This window comes from Opisthocomus hoazin, chromosome 2 (genome assembly GCF_030867145.1).
Source record: "Opisthocomus hoazin isolate bOpiHoa1 chromosome 2, bOpiHoa1.hap1, whole genome shotgun sequence".
NCBI lineage: Eukaryota > Metazoa > Chordata > Aves > Opisthocomiformes > Opisthocomidae > Opisthocomus > Opisthocomus hoazin.
The window spans coordinates 79,567,859-79,583,435 of record NC_134415.1 but is presented as its reverse complement, the minus strand read 5'-3'; the positions used below and the strand labels follow the sequence as shown (position 1 = coordinate 79,583,435).

Genomic DNA, 15,577 nt, shown 5'->3' with positions numbered 1-15,577 from the left:
CTTGTTTGAACTAGAAAGTTTTACTGGCAGAAGTTCTGCTGGCATGTGCTACTGACATAGCTGTTTTGGCAGGATGAGTTCACATTTGACTGGTTTTTAAAGGTGCAGTATGTCCTCAGAGCACCAGGCTTTTATCAGCAAAAGAAGTTTGGCATTATGGGAGGCTAACCTAGAAGACCGTGTGCCACATTTGGTAGGTTGCCTTCTGGTAATTTTTCCAGCATATTGTGGAGCTGCCATTGTATACTGTGAGGTACAACGTCACATCATAAAATCTATGTAAATATTGACCCTGCTTTGGCAGGGGGGTTGGACTAGGTGACCCACAGAGGCCCCTTCCAACCCCTAACATTTTGTGATTCTGTGATTGCATCACATTTTCAAAAAATTCTTCTATCTTGTGTGATAACCTCTTTTCATATGTGTTGTTTCTCCATACTGCAGATTTGTCACTGCCAGAAACCCAGACTGTATCAAACAGCAGAGCTCTCTTGTTCATTTAGGATTCTTTCATATCTGAAGAGCAGCCTAAAATATTGGGTACTATGGACAAGTACAACATAGAGACAATGAATGGTAACTACCTATTTGGAGTAAGTATTTGCTAAACTGCAAGAAAAAATTGTAGTTTTGAGTCATGCTCTGAACACAAGATGAGAGAAAATATCAGGCTTGGATGTCAAGTTTGTTAAGCTCATAGCACATTCACCCTGAGTTAAGAGCTGCTGAGAGAGGAGATAGTGGAGAAATAGGTGGTGCCAGCTTTCTGGAAAGCTGTGCTGATCTGGGCATTATGGCATCATTTGGGGTGCTCAGTCTCCAGTGACCTACACAAAATTAAGTATTTCCTGCTGCACGGTCTTTTCATGCTGGTTAATGTACTGGAAATAAGAGATCAACGTGATACAATGCGCTTTGCTAACTCTGGTGGAACAGTAAATAAGGTTTATGTCCAATTCGGTCCCATCCTGTTTTGAATACATAAAATGTATGTGCTTCTCCATGGTGATCTCTCTAGACAGTATTTTACATCAATGTTGTTTGGGAGAAAGCCCATGCTTGCCTCCCCATCTATCCTGTTTTCATTAATGGAGTTACAAAGCCAGCTCTGGCAACAGAGACAAGGCAGCTCTGGTTGGAAAGGTCTAGGTAAAAATAAAACCCTGTAACTGGAAAAAAATAACAGAAATAGCCGCCAAACCACAAAAATCTGTAATTTAGTAGTCTCCTGCAAAAAACATGAAGGGTCTCATAGGGTCCCTTCATTTGCTGAATGGAGTTTCATCCTATTTCCTAAATTAAGTACAAAGTCAGTGGCAGATTCCAGATATTAGAGACAAATGCATTCCATAGATAGCTATCATAAGCATAGAATATACAGATGGATAGAAAATATATAGAGCTTAAAGACTATCTGCATGCATGGAACCTGCTGGACCTCTGTATAGATAACCACATGTGTAACGTGAGTTCCTGAACAATGAGTGTGACATGTTAGGGACAGGCAGCACCTGCAGTCAGCAGGCAGCCTGTACACATGCAGTACGTGCATTGTGTTCTGGACATGTCCAGTTTATTATGTACTCACAGATACCTTGCTTAACTCATGCACGTAAAGCCTGGCATGACTGCGTGTGCTGTGCTGCACATGGATTGAAATGCCTGTCTTAGATTTCCTGGTTAAAAATCAGGAACACCAAGTTCTACAGAATGATTTATTGAAAATACATACTCACTCATTTGGTTCCACTGTCAGTAAAAATCATCTAAAGTAATTAGGTTTTGTTCCAATCATACCGCATGTTATTGGTGTAAAGCAAGTGTGCTTTGTAAATGATGAATGTGCTCACTCACCGCTTTGCAATACCTTTGTTTCTGCTCTATGAAAGTTTTGGTTTTGACTTTTTGGACTTTTGCCGAGTACTGACATTTCAGTAGTCTTAATATACTCTTAATATTCCCTCCCACCAGCAGCTGGTAGATACAATTTGACAGGAGAATGCGTTAGGAGGAAAGGCAAGGAATGCTGAGGTAGAAACCCTGAGAAAGTAAACAAGAAGATTGCTGTGTTAATGCACCAGCCCTATTACAGCGAATTCCCTTCCTAAATTAGCCACGTATGTTCAGTGAGCTCCCTAAGAAGCTTGACTCTATCCACATCTCTGTTCCCCAGACATCTTTTCTGATGCAGCCAGTTCTTGGTATCCTTCACCACAGGCTTATGTGAATCACAGAATCATAGAATGGTTTGGGTTGGAAGGGACTTTATAGATCACCTAGTTCCAACCCTGGCAGGGACACCTTCCACTAGACCAGGCTGCTCAAAGCCCCATCCACCCTGGCCTTGAACACTTCCAGTGAGGGGGCAGCCACAACTTCTCTGGACATCCTGGTCCAGTGCCTCACCATTCTCACCATAAAGAATTTCTTTCTTACATCTAATCTAAATTTACCTTCTTTCAGTTTAAAGCCATTACTCCTTGTCCTACCACTACATGTCTTTGTAAAAAGTCCATCTCCAGCTTTATGTTAGCCCCCCTTTAAGTACTGGAAGGCCACAATAACGTCTCCCTTCTCTTCTCTGGACCGAACAACCCCAGCTCTCTCAGCCTTTCTTCACAGGAGAAGTGTTCCAGCCCTCGGATCATCTTTGTGGCCCTCCTCTGGACCCGTTCCAACAGGTCCATGTCTTTCCTGTGCTGAGGGCTCCAGAGCTGGATGTAGGACTTCAGGTGGGGTCTCACCAGAGCAGAGCACAGGGGCAGGATCACCTCCCTCAACCTGCTGGCCACGCTTTGATGCAGCCCAGGATATGGTTGGCTTTCTGGACTGCGAGTGCACACTGATGGGTCATGTTGAGTTTGTCATCAACCAGCACCCCCCAAGTCCTTCTCCTCAGGGCTGCTCTCAATCCCTTCATCCCCCAGCGTGTTTTGATACCAAGGGTTGCACCTGCACTTGGCCTTGTTGAACCTCATGAGATTCACACAGGCCCACTTCTTGAGCTTGTCCAGGTCCTTCTGGATGTCATCCCACCCCTCAGGTGTGTCAACCACACAACTCAGTTTGGTGTCATCTGTAAGCTTGCTGAGGGTACACTCGATCCTGGTGTCTATGTCATTGATGAAGATATTAAACAGTACTGGTCCCAACACAGACCCTTGAGGGACACCACTTGTCACTGATGTCCGTCGGGACATTGAGCCATCGACCACTACCCTCTGGATGCAACCATCCAACCAATTCCTCATCCACCTAACAATCCACCCATCAAATGCACATCTCCAATTTAGAGAGAAGGATGTTGTAGGGGATTTTGTCAGAGGCCTTACAGAAGTCCATATAGATGACATCCATAGCTCTTCCCTTGTCCACTACATTCCCATGTAGTCATGCCATCACAGAAAGCCACAAGATTGCTCAGGCAGGATTTGCCCTTGGTGAAGCCATGCTGGCTGTCTCAAATCACCTCCTTGTCCTCCATGTGCCTTAGCAGATCTTCTAGGAGGATCTGTTCCAGGATCTTCCCAGGCACAGAGGTGAGGCTGACAGGTCAGTAGTTCCCAGGGTCCTCCTCTCTACCCTTTTTAAAAATGGGTGCAATTTTTCCTTTTTTCCAGTCACCAGGGTCTTCACCTGACTGCCACGACTTTTCACATATCATGGAGAGTGGCTTGCCAACTACATCAGCCAATTCCCTCAGGATGCTGGGATGCATCTTCTCAGGTCCCGTGGACTTATGTCAGGTTCCTCAGGTGGTCACGAACTTGATCTTCTCTTATAGTGGGAGGGACTTTGCTTCCCCAGTCCCTGTCATGCAGTCCATCCACTCAAGAGGTGTGGGAAGAGAGGCTGCCAGTGAAGACTGAGGCAAAAAAGTTATTGAATACCTCAGCCTTGCCCTCGTCCATTGTTACCAGTCTGCCAGTCTTGCTCATCAAGTGGGGTACGCTTTCTTTGACCTTCCTTTTCTGGCTGACATACCTGTAGAAGCCCTGCTTACTATGCCTTGCATCCCTTGCCAAGTTCAGCTCCTGCTGTGCCTTGGCCTCCTGATCCCATCCCTGCACAACTGGGCAGTGTCCCTATACTCTTCCCAGCCCGCCAAGGTCCCTCTGAATGGCAGCACCACTGCCTGGTGTATCAGCTGCTCCTCCCAGTTTTGCAGCATCAGCAGACTTGCTGAGGGTGCATACTGCTGATGACTGGCCTCCAGCTGCATTTTGTGCTGCTGATCTCCACCCTTTGAGGTCAGCCATCCAGCTAAATTTCAGTCCAGCTCACTATCTGCTTAAATGGCCTGTACTTCTTTAGTCTGTCTCCGAGGGCATAACAGGAGACAGTAAAAAGCCTTACTTAAGATAAACAACACGTACTGCTCTCCCCTTATTCACCAAGCTAATCATCTCATCATAGAACCAATGCTTTTTTCCCCGTGACAGATTTCCCCGCTGCATACAATGGAGAGATCTTCACAAACCTGCTTGATTAAAACTTATTAGGCCACCTAGTGCAGGGGTGGTTTGTAACTGCTGTAAAATGAACTGCTTCACCTGCCTTTGTAATGAGCTACAAGTGATATGAAACACAGAGCTTATTTAACAGCACATAGCAGATGGTCTATGCAAAGTTGAATATGACAGGAAGATTTTAGTCCAGATTGGAGGTGGGACTGTTGTTTTGTTTTGAAAAAAGAGGAAAGAAACAGAGGAAAGTGGGGATTGCATTGCCACTTGTGTTGCTGCAATTGCACTGGAGGCTGCTCTCACAGGTCCGCAGCAAGAAGCAGTGAATGTGCACTTGGCAGGCAAAGTTTTTAACACCGTTAACTAATTCTGAATTGCATTGAAACATAGGCCTTGTATGCTTGGATATCCAGGTAAGTTTCATTTTTAGACAAATTTAAGTTAGACAAAATGAAAATTGGCACTGGATACCAGCACAAAATCCCTTTCATTATTTTCAAATCTAAAAAATAAAGGAATTTGAATATGACATAATTGAGTACTTTTTTTTTTTTTTGGTTAGTTAGGCAGAACTGCCGAGAACACATTGCTTTTCCCTCAGCAATCTTTTGAGCAAACACTGGCTTGTCTAGACCTAGTCAGTTTATATGTTTTGACGATACTTCCATCCTAAAGCAGTGTTATTGCAAACAAGAAGATTTAATTAAGTACCCACATTTAAAATAGGTGCTGAGAGAGTTCCTTCAATAAAAAGCACATGAGAAAAGGGATTTAAGTGAGAAAGTTGTACCAGTTGAGACATAGCAGAGATATCACAAAAGAAATATTTGCTATAATTGCCAAAGCTCAGAAAATGAATAAAAAATTAACTCTTCAATTTGATGACCTAGAAAATAGAGAGAGGAGAAATAATGTGCATATGAAAAGGATTAAAGAAGAAGCCAAGAAGGAAGGCTTAGTGGGTTTAACTGGGTGGATTTAAAAATTGTTTAAAGAATGATGAGATGATAACAGTAAAAAGAGATTCAAACTGGCTTTACCAGGAAACAGATCTACACATTTTTCTGTGAAACTTCGCTTGTATTATTGCAATAAAAGAAAGGTTCAGAAGAAAATAAGAGAATGAGCTGTGAATGATCTGAAAATAGCACGCTCGCACATGCACACACACATTCTTTTGGTTCTTAAGGAAGAATATACAAAGAAAAGCAAGTACAATACTAACAAGGTTTTCATTACTTCTGAGGTATTGAACTTGACTGCAGAAGAAAGAGGACTAGATGTCTAATAATTAGAGGTAAAGTAGAAGCTGGCAGAGATAATGGCGTGTGTTATGTAAACCGGGTAGGGTTACACATGGAGATCTTTTTACTGCTATCATAATGCCTGTCTGAATCAAAAGAGGAACTGGAAGAGAACTTTTTTCTAGAAGAAAGGGGCATAACAGGCTTGTAACAATATTCGGAAAGACAAATTAAATTTAAAATGTCTGCATGGTTCTTGTCTAACAAACACGAGGAAGTAAAAGTTATGATGTTACTAAGCAATTAGTAAAAAGAAATTTAAGTTGGTAAAAGAGATCTATATATGTATTTACATATAAATATATACACAAGATGAATTTGTTTGGACAGTGCTTTTGGATATATCTGAAGTAGGTCACAAAAGGAACCAAGGAAGAAGCTTGGTCAGACGTATTTGTTGCATTTTTCTATTATTCACAAAGAGATAATAACCACCCTCCTATAGCAGCTCTTAGATAAATTTCAAAACGCATTCAGAGATAGCGAACAAAGACTGCCCGTGTCAACCGTGAACATCCCACTTGCCGCAACAGGCTTGTCTTTGTTGTATGCCTGGAGATTTTGGGGTGCGGGTCGGGATCCCATTACCCACCCCGGTAGCGAGAAGCATGCGAGGCAGCCGTTCAGCCAGCGCCTGGTGCACCTGGCCCACGGGGTCCCGAAACCTGGAGGTGGATTTGCCTTCGGTGGGGCCTCACCCGGGAGGCAGCCTGGGGGGGACAGCACCGCGAGCGACCCCCTCGTGCCACCCCGACACAGCTCTCCGGCCTGCGGGACCGATTTGTGCGAAGCTGTGCCGTGGAGGATGTGCAGGTGGCTCTCCTTCGGGCTCCCAGGGAACCGGCGGCGAGCAGGAGCTGCGACAGAGCTTCTGGGCCTGGCAGGACGCCGCCGAGGGGAGCGCCCCGACCCTCGGTGCCCGACCAGGGTGACCCGGGGAAGGGGCTCTGCAGCAGCTGCTATACTGTTCTGTTTTACTGTGGAAAACTTTCAGTGTCTCCGTGTCCAACCTGCAGACCCGAGCGCGGAGAGCAGGTACGCTAAGAGGACATGCCCAGCATCTCCAGAACGAGGAACTTTCGCCAACCCCAATCCGGGCTTTTGCCACCCGTTACGATGCCCCAAACGTAGGCCAGGACAGGCCGCGGAAGAGCCCTCCACCGGAGAACCACCGTCCCATGAGCCAACGCTGCGGCAGGACGCCTCGCTGCCCCTGCCCCTGGAGTGCGGGCACGCCTGGCGGCAGACACCGCGGGACCTCCACGCCCCGCCCCGGCCCCGCTGCCCGCCGCTCCGCTCGGCCCGCCCCGGCCCCACTGCGCATGCGCCTGCCGGAGCCCGCGCAGGCGCCCTGGCGTCTCTGTCCCCTCCTCTGCCCCCCCAACCGCGCGGCTGAGGGGAGCGCGTGGGGGCGTAACGGCGCCGGCGGGGCCGCGGTCTGCCTCGGTTGGGGTGAGTGAGGGTCCCGGCCGGCCCCGGCGCGCTGCCGGGCGGCTGCGCCTCGCCCGGGGCTCAGCGGCCGTGGTGTGTACTGTTGCCATGGGAACAGCGGGCGCCGGTTCCGCCGGCGGCGGAGAAGGTGAGGGGGGCCGGGGCACCGCGGAGGCGGGTCCCGACCCTCCGCCGCTGGGGAGCGGGGCGTCGGCGGGGCCCTGAGGCAGGCGGAGCTCCCCTCCCCCGGGCTGGGGCGAGGGGCTGGGGGGTGCGCTGCGTCGGGCGGGAGGCTCTGCAGTAACGGCCCGGGAGGGAGACCCTCGGTCGCGCTTCCCGGCAGCAACTAAAGAAAACTATGCCCTGTAGGGATTAAATGTGAGATATTGGGTTACTTGAGAAGATATATTTTAAAATTTAGCAAGGTGGGTGGAAATATATAAAACTGTGAATTAATTCAGATTTCTGATTTGTAGAATCATGTTGATTATGTTTTAGTATTTATTCACAGATGTTGTTTCCATGTATGCTGGATAATGACTATATCAAACATGGCCTACGCAGAAGCCCTTCCACTTAAAGGTCAAAATCTTGACTCTGAGTAGCTGGGAGAGTAGGGAATGATAATCTGTCTTCCCTGTTCAGTGAGGAATGGCTGTACAACTGCTCCAAACAGACTGCTGCAGTGGAATTCCTTATTTAACTCTTGAATCATGTTATAATAGAGAGAAGAGTAGGGAGCACAGAAAGCCAAATTTAGTCTCAGTGAAGAAAAGTAATGTATTAATGGTAACTGGAAGGATTAAAAACACCGACAGGCTCCTGATCTGTTCCTGTGTTTTGTAGTTACGCATCTTTTAGTGAAAGAGGTTGGTGCAGTGTTCCTTAGCATCCAGTTCTCTCTTGTGTAGTTCAGCTGAAGGGGCTGGATTGTGTATTAATTAAAGAAACTTTGCCAGAATGTACAGGCTCTGAAAGAAAGAACAGAAGAGCCACTTGGAAACGTAAAAATGTAGAACTGGAATAATTGAACTAAGAAACTAGAGAAATAGGATTTTTGCTCCATAGTTGAGTAATAACCAAGGTGGCAGCATCTTATCTACTGTCAGTTCATTGTCATAAACCGTGTGGGAGAATAGAAGTTACCAGATGGTCTGAGTCAAAGAGTGCAGAAACATATTTTTCTTTTTAGGTAAGTTTGAAAAACAGAAGAGGAATTTTGGATGGTTTAAGGCTCATGATCAGTTTGCTGTAAAATGGCGAGGATGGTATCTACAGAGAACTGCACCAGGATAGTGATTGATTTTGGGGGGTTCAAGAGATGATAAAGTGAGTCTTTCACTGCCCACTGCATTTCCTAGAAGATGCAGCAGGGCAGAACGCTGATTGAAAGTTTGGGTTGATAATTTATCTTACGTTAGTGTTATCTTTGTTTGCATCTGCTTGGGAGTGGGTTGGGGAGGCATTTCTCTCAGAGGAAAAAATAGATTGCCTGTTCTTCCTTGTCTCGGCATATTGATTACTGATAAATGTGCTTCAGTTACGCATAATAATACCTGTCTGACTTATGAGGAAGCTGCCCTTGGTAAGATCAATAACATATATTGTGTATGTCCTAAATTCATTGGAAAGAAAGTGTGTCTTTACAGCATATTATTGAATTCCTGTTTTGGTTATGATGTTTTGTAAGTAATCAGGTGTTAAACAGATTTTCTGTAGTATTGGAGAGTACCGCATTTGGCCCAGAAAGCGCTGTGGTACCAAGTGTGGTGTATTTTAGCTGCCTCTAAAAAACTAAAGGTCCACTGTGTCAGATGCTTTCTGCTTTTTGGTATTTTCCTGCAGAACTGACAAATAGTGAGGGAAATGCACTATCAGTGACCCTTGTTTTCCACTACGTCGCCACCATCTAGGATTTTGTTATAATATCCTTTTTAGCTAGATTACAGTAGCGTAAACAGTGATGAATTAATAGTTTGTAATTTAAACCTTGCATTATGTTATGTGCCTTCCATATATATTGTACAATGTTCTTCCTGTGCACTACTTTGCAGAGGGATGCAACCTTCAAAGAATAAAAGTAAAGAAAAGGCAGAACCGTTCTACAGGCTTTCAGTGCCAAGACAGAAGACCAGTTCTGAGATTATAAGTGAAGCCAGAAATGTTCTACGAACGCTGAGGACTCAGAGACCGTTTACACCTACACAGGATCAAAGGAAACTTTTTGGATCTGGATCCTCACGACCTCCTCAAAATAGACCCCCTTCAGTTTTTAGGTACTGTGGCTTTAAGATTTTTTCAAATATCCTTTAGATGCAAGAGATTTGATTCTGTAATTATGTTTCTGGTGATTTTTTTTCCCTGTGTTAATCTGTATTCCTAATCACGTCCTTTGCCTTTTTCTAATGATCCTTACTGTTGGTATTAATCTACGTGTCCAGGAAGTTCCTGTGGATTAGAGCTACCAGAGTCAGTCATTACACTAGTTTTGTATGTGGAGAATAGTATAGGAAAATGGTCTGTAACTCACCATTTTCTTAAGACAATGTACGTTTTTAATTGAGATAGTCTTCAGCTTTTCACTAGAAGCTGTGAAATCTTGCTTGTTTCCACATAAACTGTATGCTAGATCTTTTTTTCAGAGCTTTCTCAGATCTTTTAAAGTTGTAGGTCTTGAAGTTTGAAATGCTCTTTTTTAAACAAAATTTATACAACTTCAGAATTACTTCTTTGTGAAGTTTTGTTATGTATCGTAATTTACAGAGCTCAACAGATCTGTCTCTTGTGACAAAAGAGAAAAAAAAGTTGTATATTGGGGTTTTTACATCCATTTTCCTAGTCATTTTTTAGCTCTTCTTATATGCCAATTCTGTAATGACTGTAGGGGGGGAGATATAGCTATATTTGTAATGTTAGGTGTCAGGCATGCCGGAAAGGATGCTGAAACGTGTTTGAATGGCCATATGAGTAAGTCAGTGTCCATGCTGTTTTCGTGGCAGCATTACTTCAGACGCCGTACATATCCGATATTCCTTACTGCATAATGTTGTGCCCCTACAGAAGACAGGAGCCTGAGAGCGACTTGGATGTTTGTTGATGACTAGGTATTGAGGTTGCTCTGGCTGACATCCATGCTTGTTCTGTCTGTGCTTCTCCTGTGTATGGGGAGGAGCATGCTCGTGCCTGCACAGGCCTGGGCTTTCTGCCCTGCAGTGTTCTGCAGCTTGTGTCAGATAGCTTGGGCACTAACCACAGTTGGGTTTGTGCATGAATTTAGGCTTATATTAGAGAATTGTTATAGATGTGTATTAAGTAAACCATATTGTGGTAGGTGTGTGGGCAATCTTGTAATTCTTCTCCCTTGATGCTGCTGAATTCCCAGATATCAAAGTTAAATAGCATTCGTGGAAGAAGAGTGATAGTGTAAAAAGTGCTGTCACTCTTCCTTACTTCCTCCTTTCCCTCTATTTGTTGGCAAAAGGAAGGAGCATGCAATTGAAAAAAAAAAAACAACCCACAACACCATGAAACACTAGGTCTGCTTTATTCATGTTATGTTTAATTTCTTTATGCTAGTCTTCATGCATCCAGTTTTGATTTGGCTGAATCAAGACCTGTGTCTGGTGTTCGTCTTAGCCCATTGGATCATGTGAGTACTCTGGCAATAACTCACGCAATACTGACGTAAAAGTATATGTATCAGTAGTGTTAAGAAAATGGATGGTTTAAATCGGTTGGGGAGAAATGGAAGCCTGTTGTAAGGTTAGTCTGAGACTTACAAAGTCAGTTTTGTCATATTTTTGCCCAAAAGAAACCTGAAAATAATTTAAATATTGCTGTATTGCATTATAATTCTAAGTGACGTTAACAAGAATCAGAAGATGTGTATTTGAGTCAGCTTTCTTGTATGAGATTACTAAAATAGAAAAAGGTCATGAGGATCGACATGAGCCAGCAATATGCCCTTGCTGCTAAGAAGGCAGAGAATGGTATCCTGAGCTGCGTTAGGAGGAGCGTTGCCAGCAGGTTGAGGGAAGAGATCCTTCCCCTCCACTCAGGACTGGTAAAGCCATAACTGGAGTGCTGGGAGACCTGTGGAGTTCTGGGCTCCCCAGTATGAGAGAGCCATGGAGCAACTGCAGAGAGTGAAATGAAGGGCCAAAAGGATGATGAAGGGACTGGAGGAAGGCTGAGAGAGCTGAGACTGTGCAGCCTGGAGAAGAGAAAGCTCGGGACGATCTTATCCATGCATATAAATACCTGAGGGAGGGTGCGAAGGGGATGGAGCCAGGTCCATTTCAGTGCCAGGACCAGAGGCAATGGGCACAGACTGAAGCACAGGAGGTTCCGCCTGAACTTCAGGAAACACTTTTTCCACTGTGAGGGTGATGAAGCCCTGGCACAGGTTGCCCAGAGAGGTTGTGGAGTCTCCATCCTTGGAGATCTTCAGAAGCTCCCTGGACATGGTCCTGGGCAACTGGCTGTAGGTGGCGCTGCTTGAGCCACGGGGGTTGGGCAAGATGACCTCCAGAGGTCCCTTCCAACCTCAAGCATTCTGTGGTTCTGTCATCAATAAATTGAAAGTAACTACGCTGATTGTGCTTTCTATTTGACTTACGCATCTATAAAACGTAATCGTTGTAGTTTATTTAAAGAACAGGTAGAGGTACTTGTCAGAACTCCTTTTTCCCCCTCTGAAAATTTTGAATCATTTTTCATTTCATTTTTGGCTATCTTCAACTAATACCAAGGAGAGCTCGGAAGGATCGGAATGGAGACTTTCTAATGGATTCTTTATTGTAACAAAAGTGGTAGAGCACCTTGATCTTAGAGGGCAATGTGTTTATGAAGGGCACAACAAGTGTTTTGTACCAGAGGTTAGGGGGTTGGTCCTCTAAGATGCAAGATACTGACATAAATAAAACTAGAACTTGCATATTTCTGGATTTACATGATTTGTCTCACTGTAATAGGAAGTGGTACATATGATATGAACACATCTGAAATGTTTTGGAAGTACTACTTTAATGCTCAAAAGCAAATCATGAAGCGTAGATGTGCCTCTAGAATTGTAGCACAAGTCTTTGGCACAACATTTCTTTTTTGACAACTAAGCATACTGCAGATGATGTTAAGTGAGTATTTGTGAGGGAAATAAATAATTCTGAGTTTCAGTTGTTCTACCCAGGCTAGTTTTGATTTGTTTTCTGCACTCCTGAAGGTTTTTTTTTTAAATGGCTTTCTGTGGCGATAATGGTATAGATATCTTGTTCAGTGGAATGATATCAATAGATTCTGGATATGAGAATGAAAAGTTCTTAAAAGTTGCACAGGTTTGCTCATTATCTCTTCTATTCTGAACTTAACCCTTTGTATAAATCATTTGGGTTTCTGTTTTTCTTTGAAGTTTTGCTTATATGAAAATGAAGTTATCTGTACTTTTATTAAAATATCTTCTTTATCTTTGTCACAGAAACCAACGCTAGTCAGTTTTGCAAAAGATGAAGATTCTTCCATTTCCCTTCCAAAGCCTCCTGCCAATGCTGCAGAGGTTAGAAAAGTCAGCAGTGCTCGAGCACGCTTATTTAGAAGAAATTCTCAGGGAGATTTCATTTCTGCTAAAATGGTTCCTCCTGATCAGAGTAAGAATGTTTTGATACATATTATTTCTTAGAAAAATAACTGCATAATGGGTCTTAATATCAGTAATTACATAAATTATTATGTTATGTTAAAGGACCTGCAGGTACTTTCAGAGTAAATTTTTAAAATATTTAAATGGCTTTAAAGCAGTTTTGAAAATGTGGCTTCCGAAAATGATACTGGCTTTCACTTCTGCAAGTGAGCTGAAAGCTACTCAGGTGCCATTTTTTTCCTGTAGGTTTGTAAGTAATGGAATTTTTACGGAAAGTTTTCTTCAATGGGTAAAATTAACTTTAAATGCATGGAAATGTTTAAGGAAATAATGAGATGGCATCATCTAAGGAGATTCACGGATGGATTATTGCGCAGAAAAGGAGGAGTAAAAAGGAATGAAATGTCTTGACAGGTCTCCAACTACATCGTATTTGTTGTTAAGAGTTTCATTAGTGGAGACTTATTAAGGGTTGCTAAACGTGGGATTTAAAAGTAATTTTCTTGCAGATGGGACATCTTGGTTTCCTGCACATTTTCTCATAATTAAACATGCTGGAACTCTGTGTTTAATGAAGACTCATTTGTAATAATGACAATTCATATATTGCCTGGCGTTTTTCAGTTTATCATGTAAAGTAACATCTCACTTTTTACCTTGTTGCAAAATAAGTCTTATACAAAAAGTACTAAACTTCATTATTATGTGCATATTCTATAAATATGTATTTACATCATGTACTTCTATATGTAGTTTAATCCATTAGCCTTAATAGGTAGATGTTACTAATTGGAGAAGTTGAGAACCTAATGTAGTTAAAGCCTGTGTTTGCTTCCTCTCCCCTTTGAGGATCATGCAAATGTTTACATAAGTTTTTTGTGCAGTTTCTTATCATATGTACATACCAAGGTACAAGATTAACAGCTACCTTTTGCTGAATTCCTTCATAATATTCACATCCTGAAATATAATAATTTCTTTCACAAGATACAATCCATCTATCTGTAAAATGGAAGTTAAAAAAAAAGTTAAAAATTAAAGTGTTAAAACACAAAACCAAAAGACTTTAAGAAATTATATTCATAAGAAGACTTTGAGTACTTTGCCCTAAATGGTCTTAAGCTTTCTCACTTTTTAATTGATACAAGCATATTTTGATAACGTAATATGACAAACTAATTTTGAGCTTCGTCGCGTGTATTTATTGTGTAAGAACACTTCTACAAAATGTATTCTCTTTGGCTATTTCAGATGAAGAGAAGTTAGATTCTGAAGAACCAGCTATGAGGAATAATCTTTGCAGAAGTAATGATAACTGCTTAGCAGAGCAAAGGTCATACACACTATTCAATGATGAAAGTAGACAATTAATTTGTAATGAGGATATCAGCAGATCGGAGAGGGAAGACTTCCTAAAAGAGATAGCAGAAAATTTTTATTTCACCAGAGAGGAGAAAAGTTGATATTGCTGGAGTATGGTAATGTGCACCTTCCACACAATCCTATTCCCTAGATATTCAATTGTGTAAGTATCAAAATGCTTAAAATGGATGGAACTTGAAGGTAGCACTACTTATACATTAAAACAAAACTATGTTTAGATTATTAGGAAAAAAAATCTTTACAGTTCTGTACTTAGGAAGTTTCTACACTCAAAAGACTAGTATGTCAAAAAATTTTTGGTTGAAAGTTGCTTGATATGAAATAACTTCAATTTTCTTTGATCATTAACATTTCGAAAACTAAGTCTTCTAATAATTTCACATAGAATACTCGAGTTTAAAATCAATGCACTTGCTTTTACAGTTCAAGCCTGTTGTTTTAAGGGGCTACATTCTTCCCTTAGCTCCACAGATGAGTAGAGCCATATTTTCAGTTCTGGTGTCGGGAAATACGCGATCATACACAAAACCCAGGCTTAAACTCATTGTCAGCAGAGGCAGAATTTTTTTGTGGCTTTGAATTTTTTTTAGTTCACTTTTTTTATGACCAACCAGATGGGACTTGTGCATGCAGTCTGTTTTTACCTAACCTGGATTATTGTATCCATTCTGTAATTTGCAATTAAGTTTGGTTTTTGTTTTTTTTTTCCCCTTTCAGTTCAGATGTGAATTCTTGCACAGGGAGGAATAGTGCATGGCGCTACGTTCAGCAGGTGTATCAGTTGCTGAATTAGTAGTTGGACAAACAACTGTTTTGTGCTAATAATATTGACAGATATGACAATCTCTACAACTGTTATGAATAACAGTTTATTTTCAAAACACTTCCTATAAACACTTGGTCACTATTAAATATAAATGTTTACCAGTAGATATCTTTTTTCTAGCATGTTTTTATGCTTAGGAAAAAAATATTTTCCTGGATATTCTTAAGCACCTTTGATATTAAGGAGTTTATTCTGAATTTTATAAAATGAAATGCCTTTCATTTACTAACTTGATGATAGTACTGAATAGTTTGGAGAATCTTGTCCATTGAGGCTGTTACAACAAATGATACATAGCAGTGCTATTGTAGCAATCTTCTTTTGTATTAAACTGAAAGCAGGGTTAAAAAAAAAAAAAAAGACGACAGATTCTGAAAGACTGGAGACTTGTGAGAGCAAAGAATAAAGTTTCACGAGTATGGAGGGAGAGAAAGCAAGAAGATAAGCCCAGCAATGAAAAATTGTGGTTGAAGGAAAGTAAATCACAAAGGAGAATGCTTCAGTACAAAATAATTTTCTTCCATTAAAATCA

General features: G+C 42.2%; 1 protein-coding gene across 12 annotated transcripts in view; it reads left to right on the top strand.

Moving 5' to 3' along the window:
* The window catches only part of ARMC2 (armadillo repeat containing 2), a 104,419-nt gene that overhangs the window by 28,794 nt on the left and 60,048 nt on the right, over positions 1–15,577 (top strand). For 8 of the 12 annotated variants that reach the window (XM_075414257.1, XM_075414256.1, XM_075414253.1 and 5 more), the window contains 5 exons: positions 445–593; positions 9,256–9,477; positions 10,778–10,850; positions 12,675–12,843; positions 14,088–14,169. In XM_075414257.1, the coding sequence (XP_075270372.1) occupies positions 574–593; positions 9,256–9,477; positions 10,778–10,850; positions 12,675–12,843; positions 14,088–14,169 (566 nt within the window). In that variant the 5' untranslated portion in view covers positions 445–573. Of the gene's footprint in view, positions 1–444; positions 594–7,138; positions 7,350–7,546; positions 7,627–8,393; positions 8,531–9,255; positions 9,478–10,777; positions 10,851–12,674; positions 12,844–14,087; positions 14,170–15,577 lie in introns of those variants that run through there. The other 4 variants (XM_075414259.1, XM_075414261.1, XM_075414260.1 and 1 more) reach the window with 4 other exon arrangements.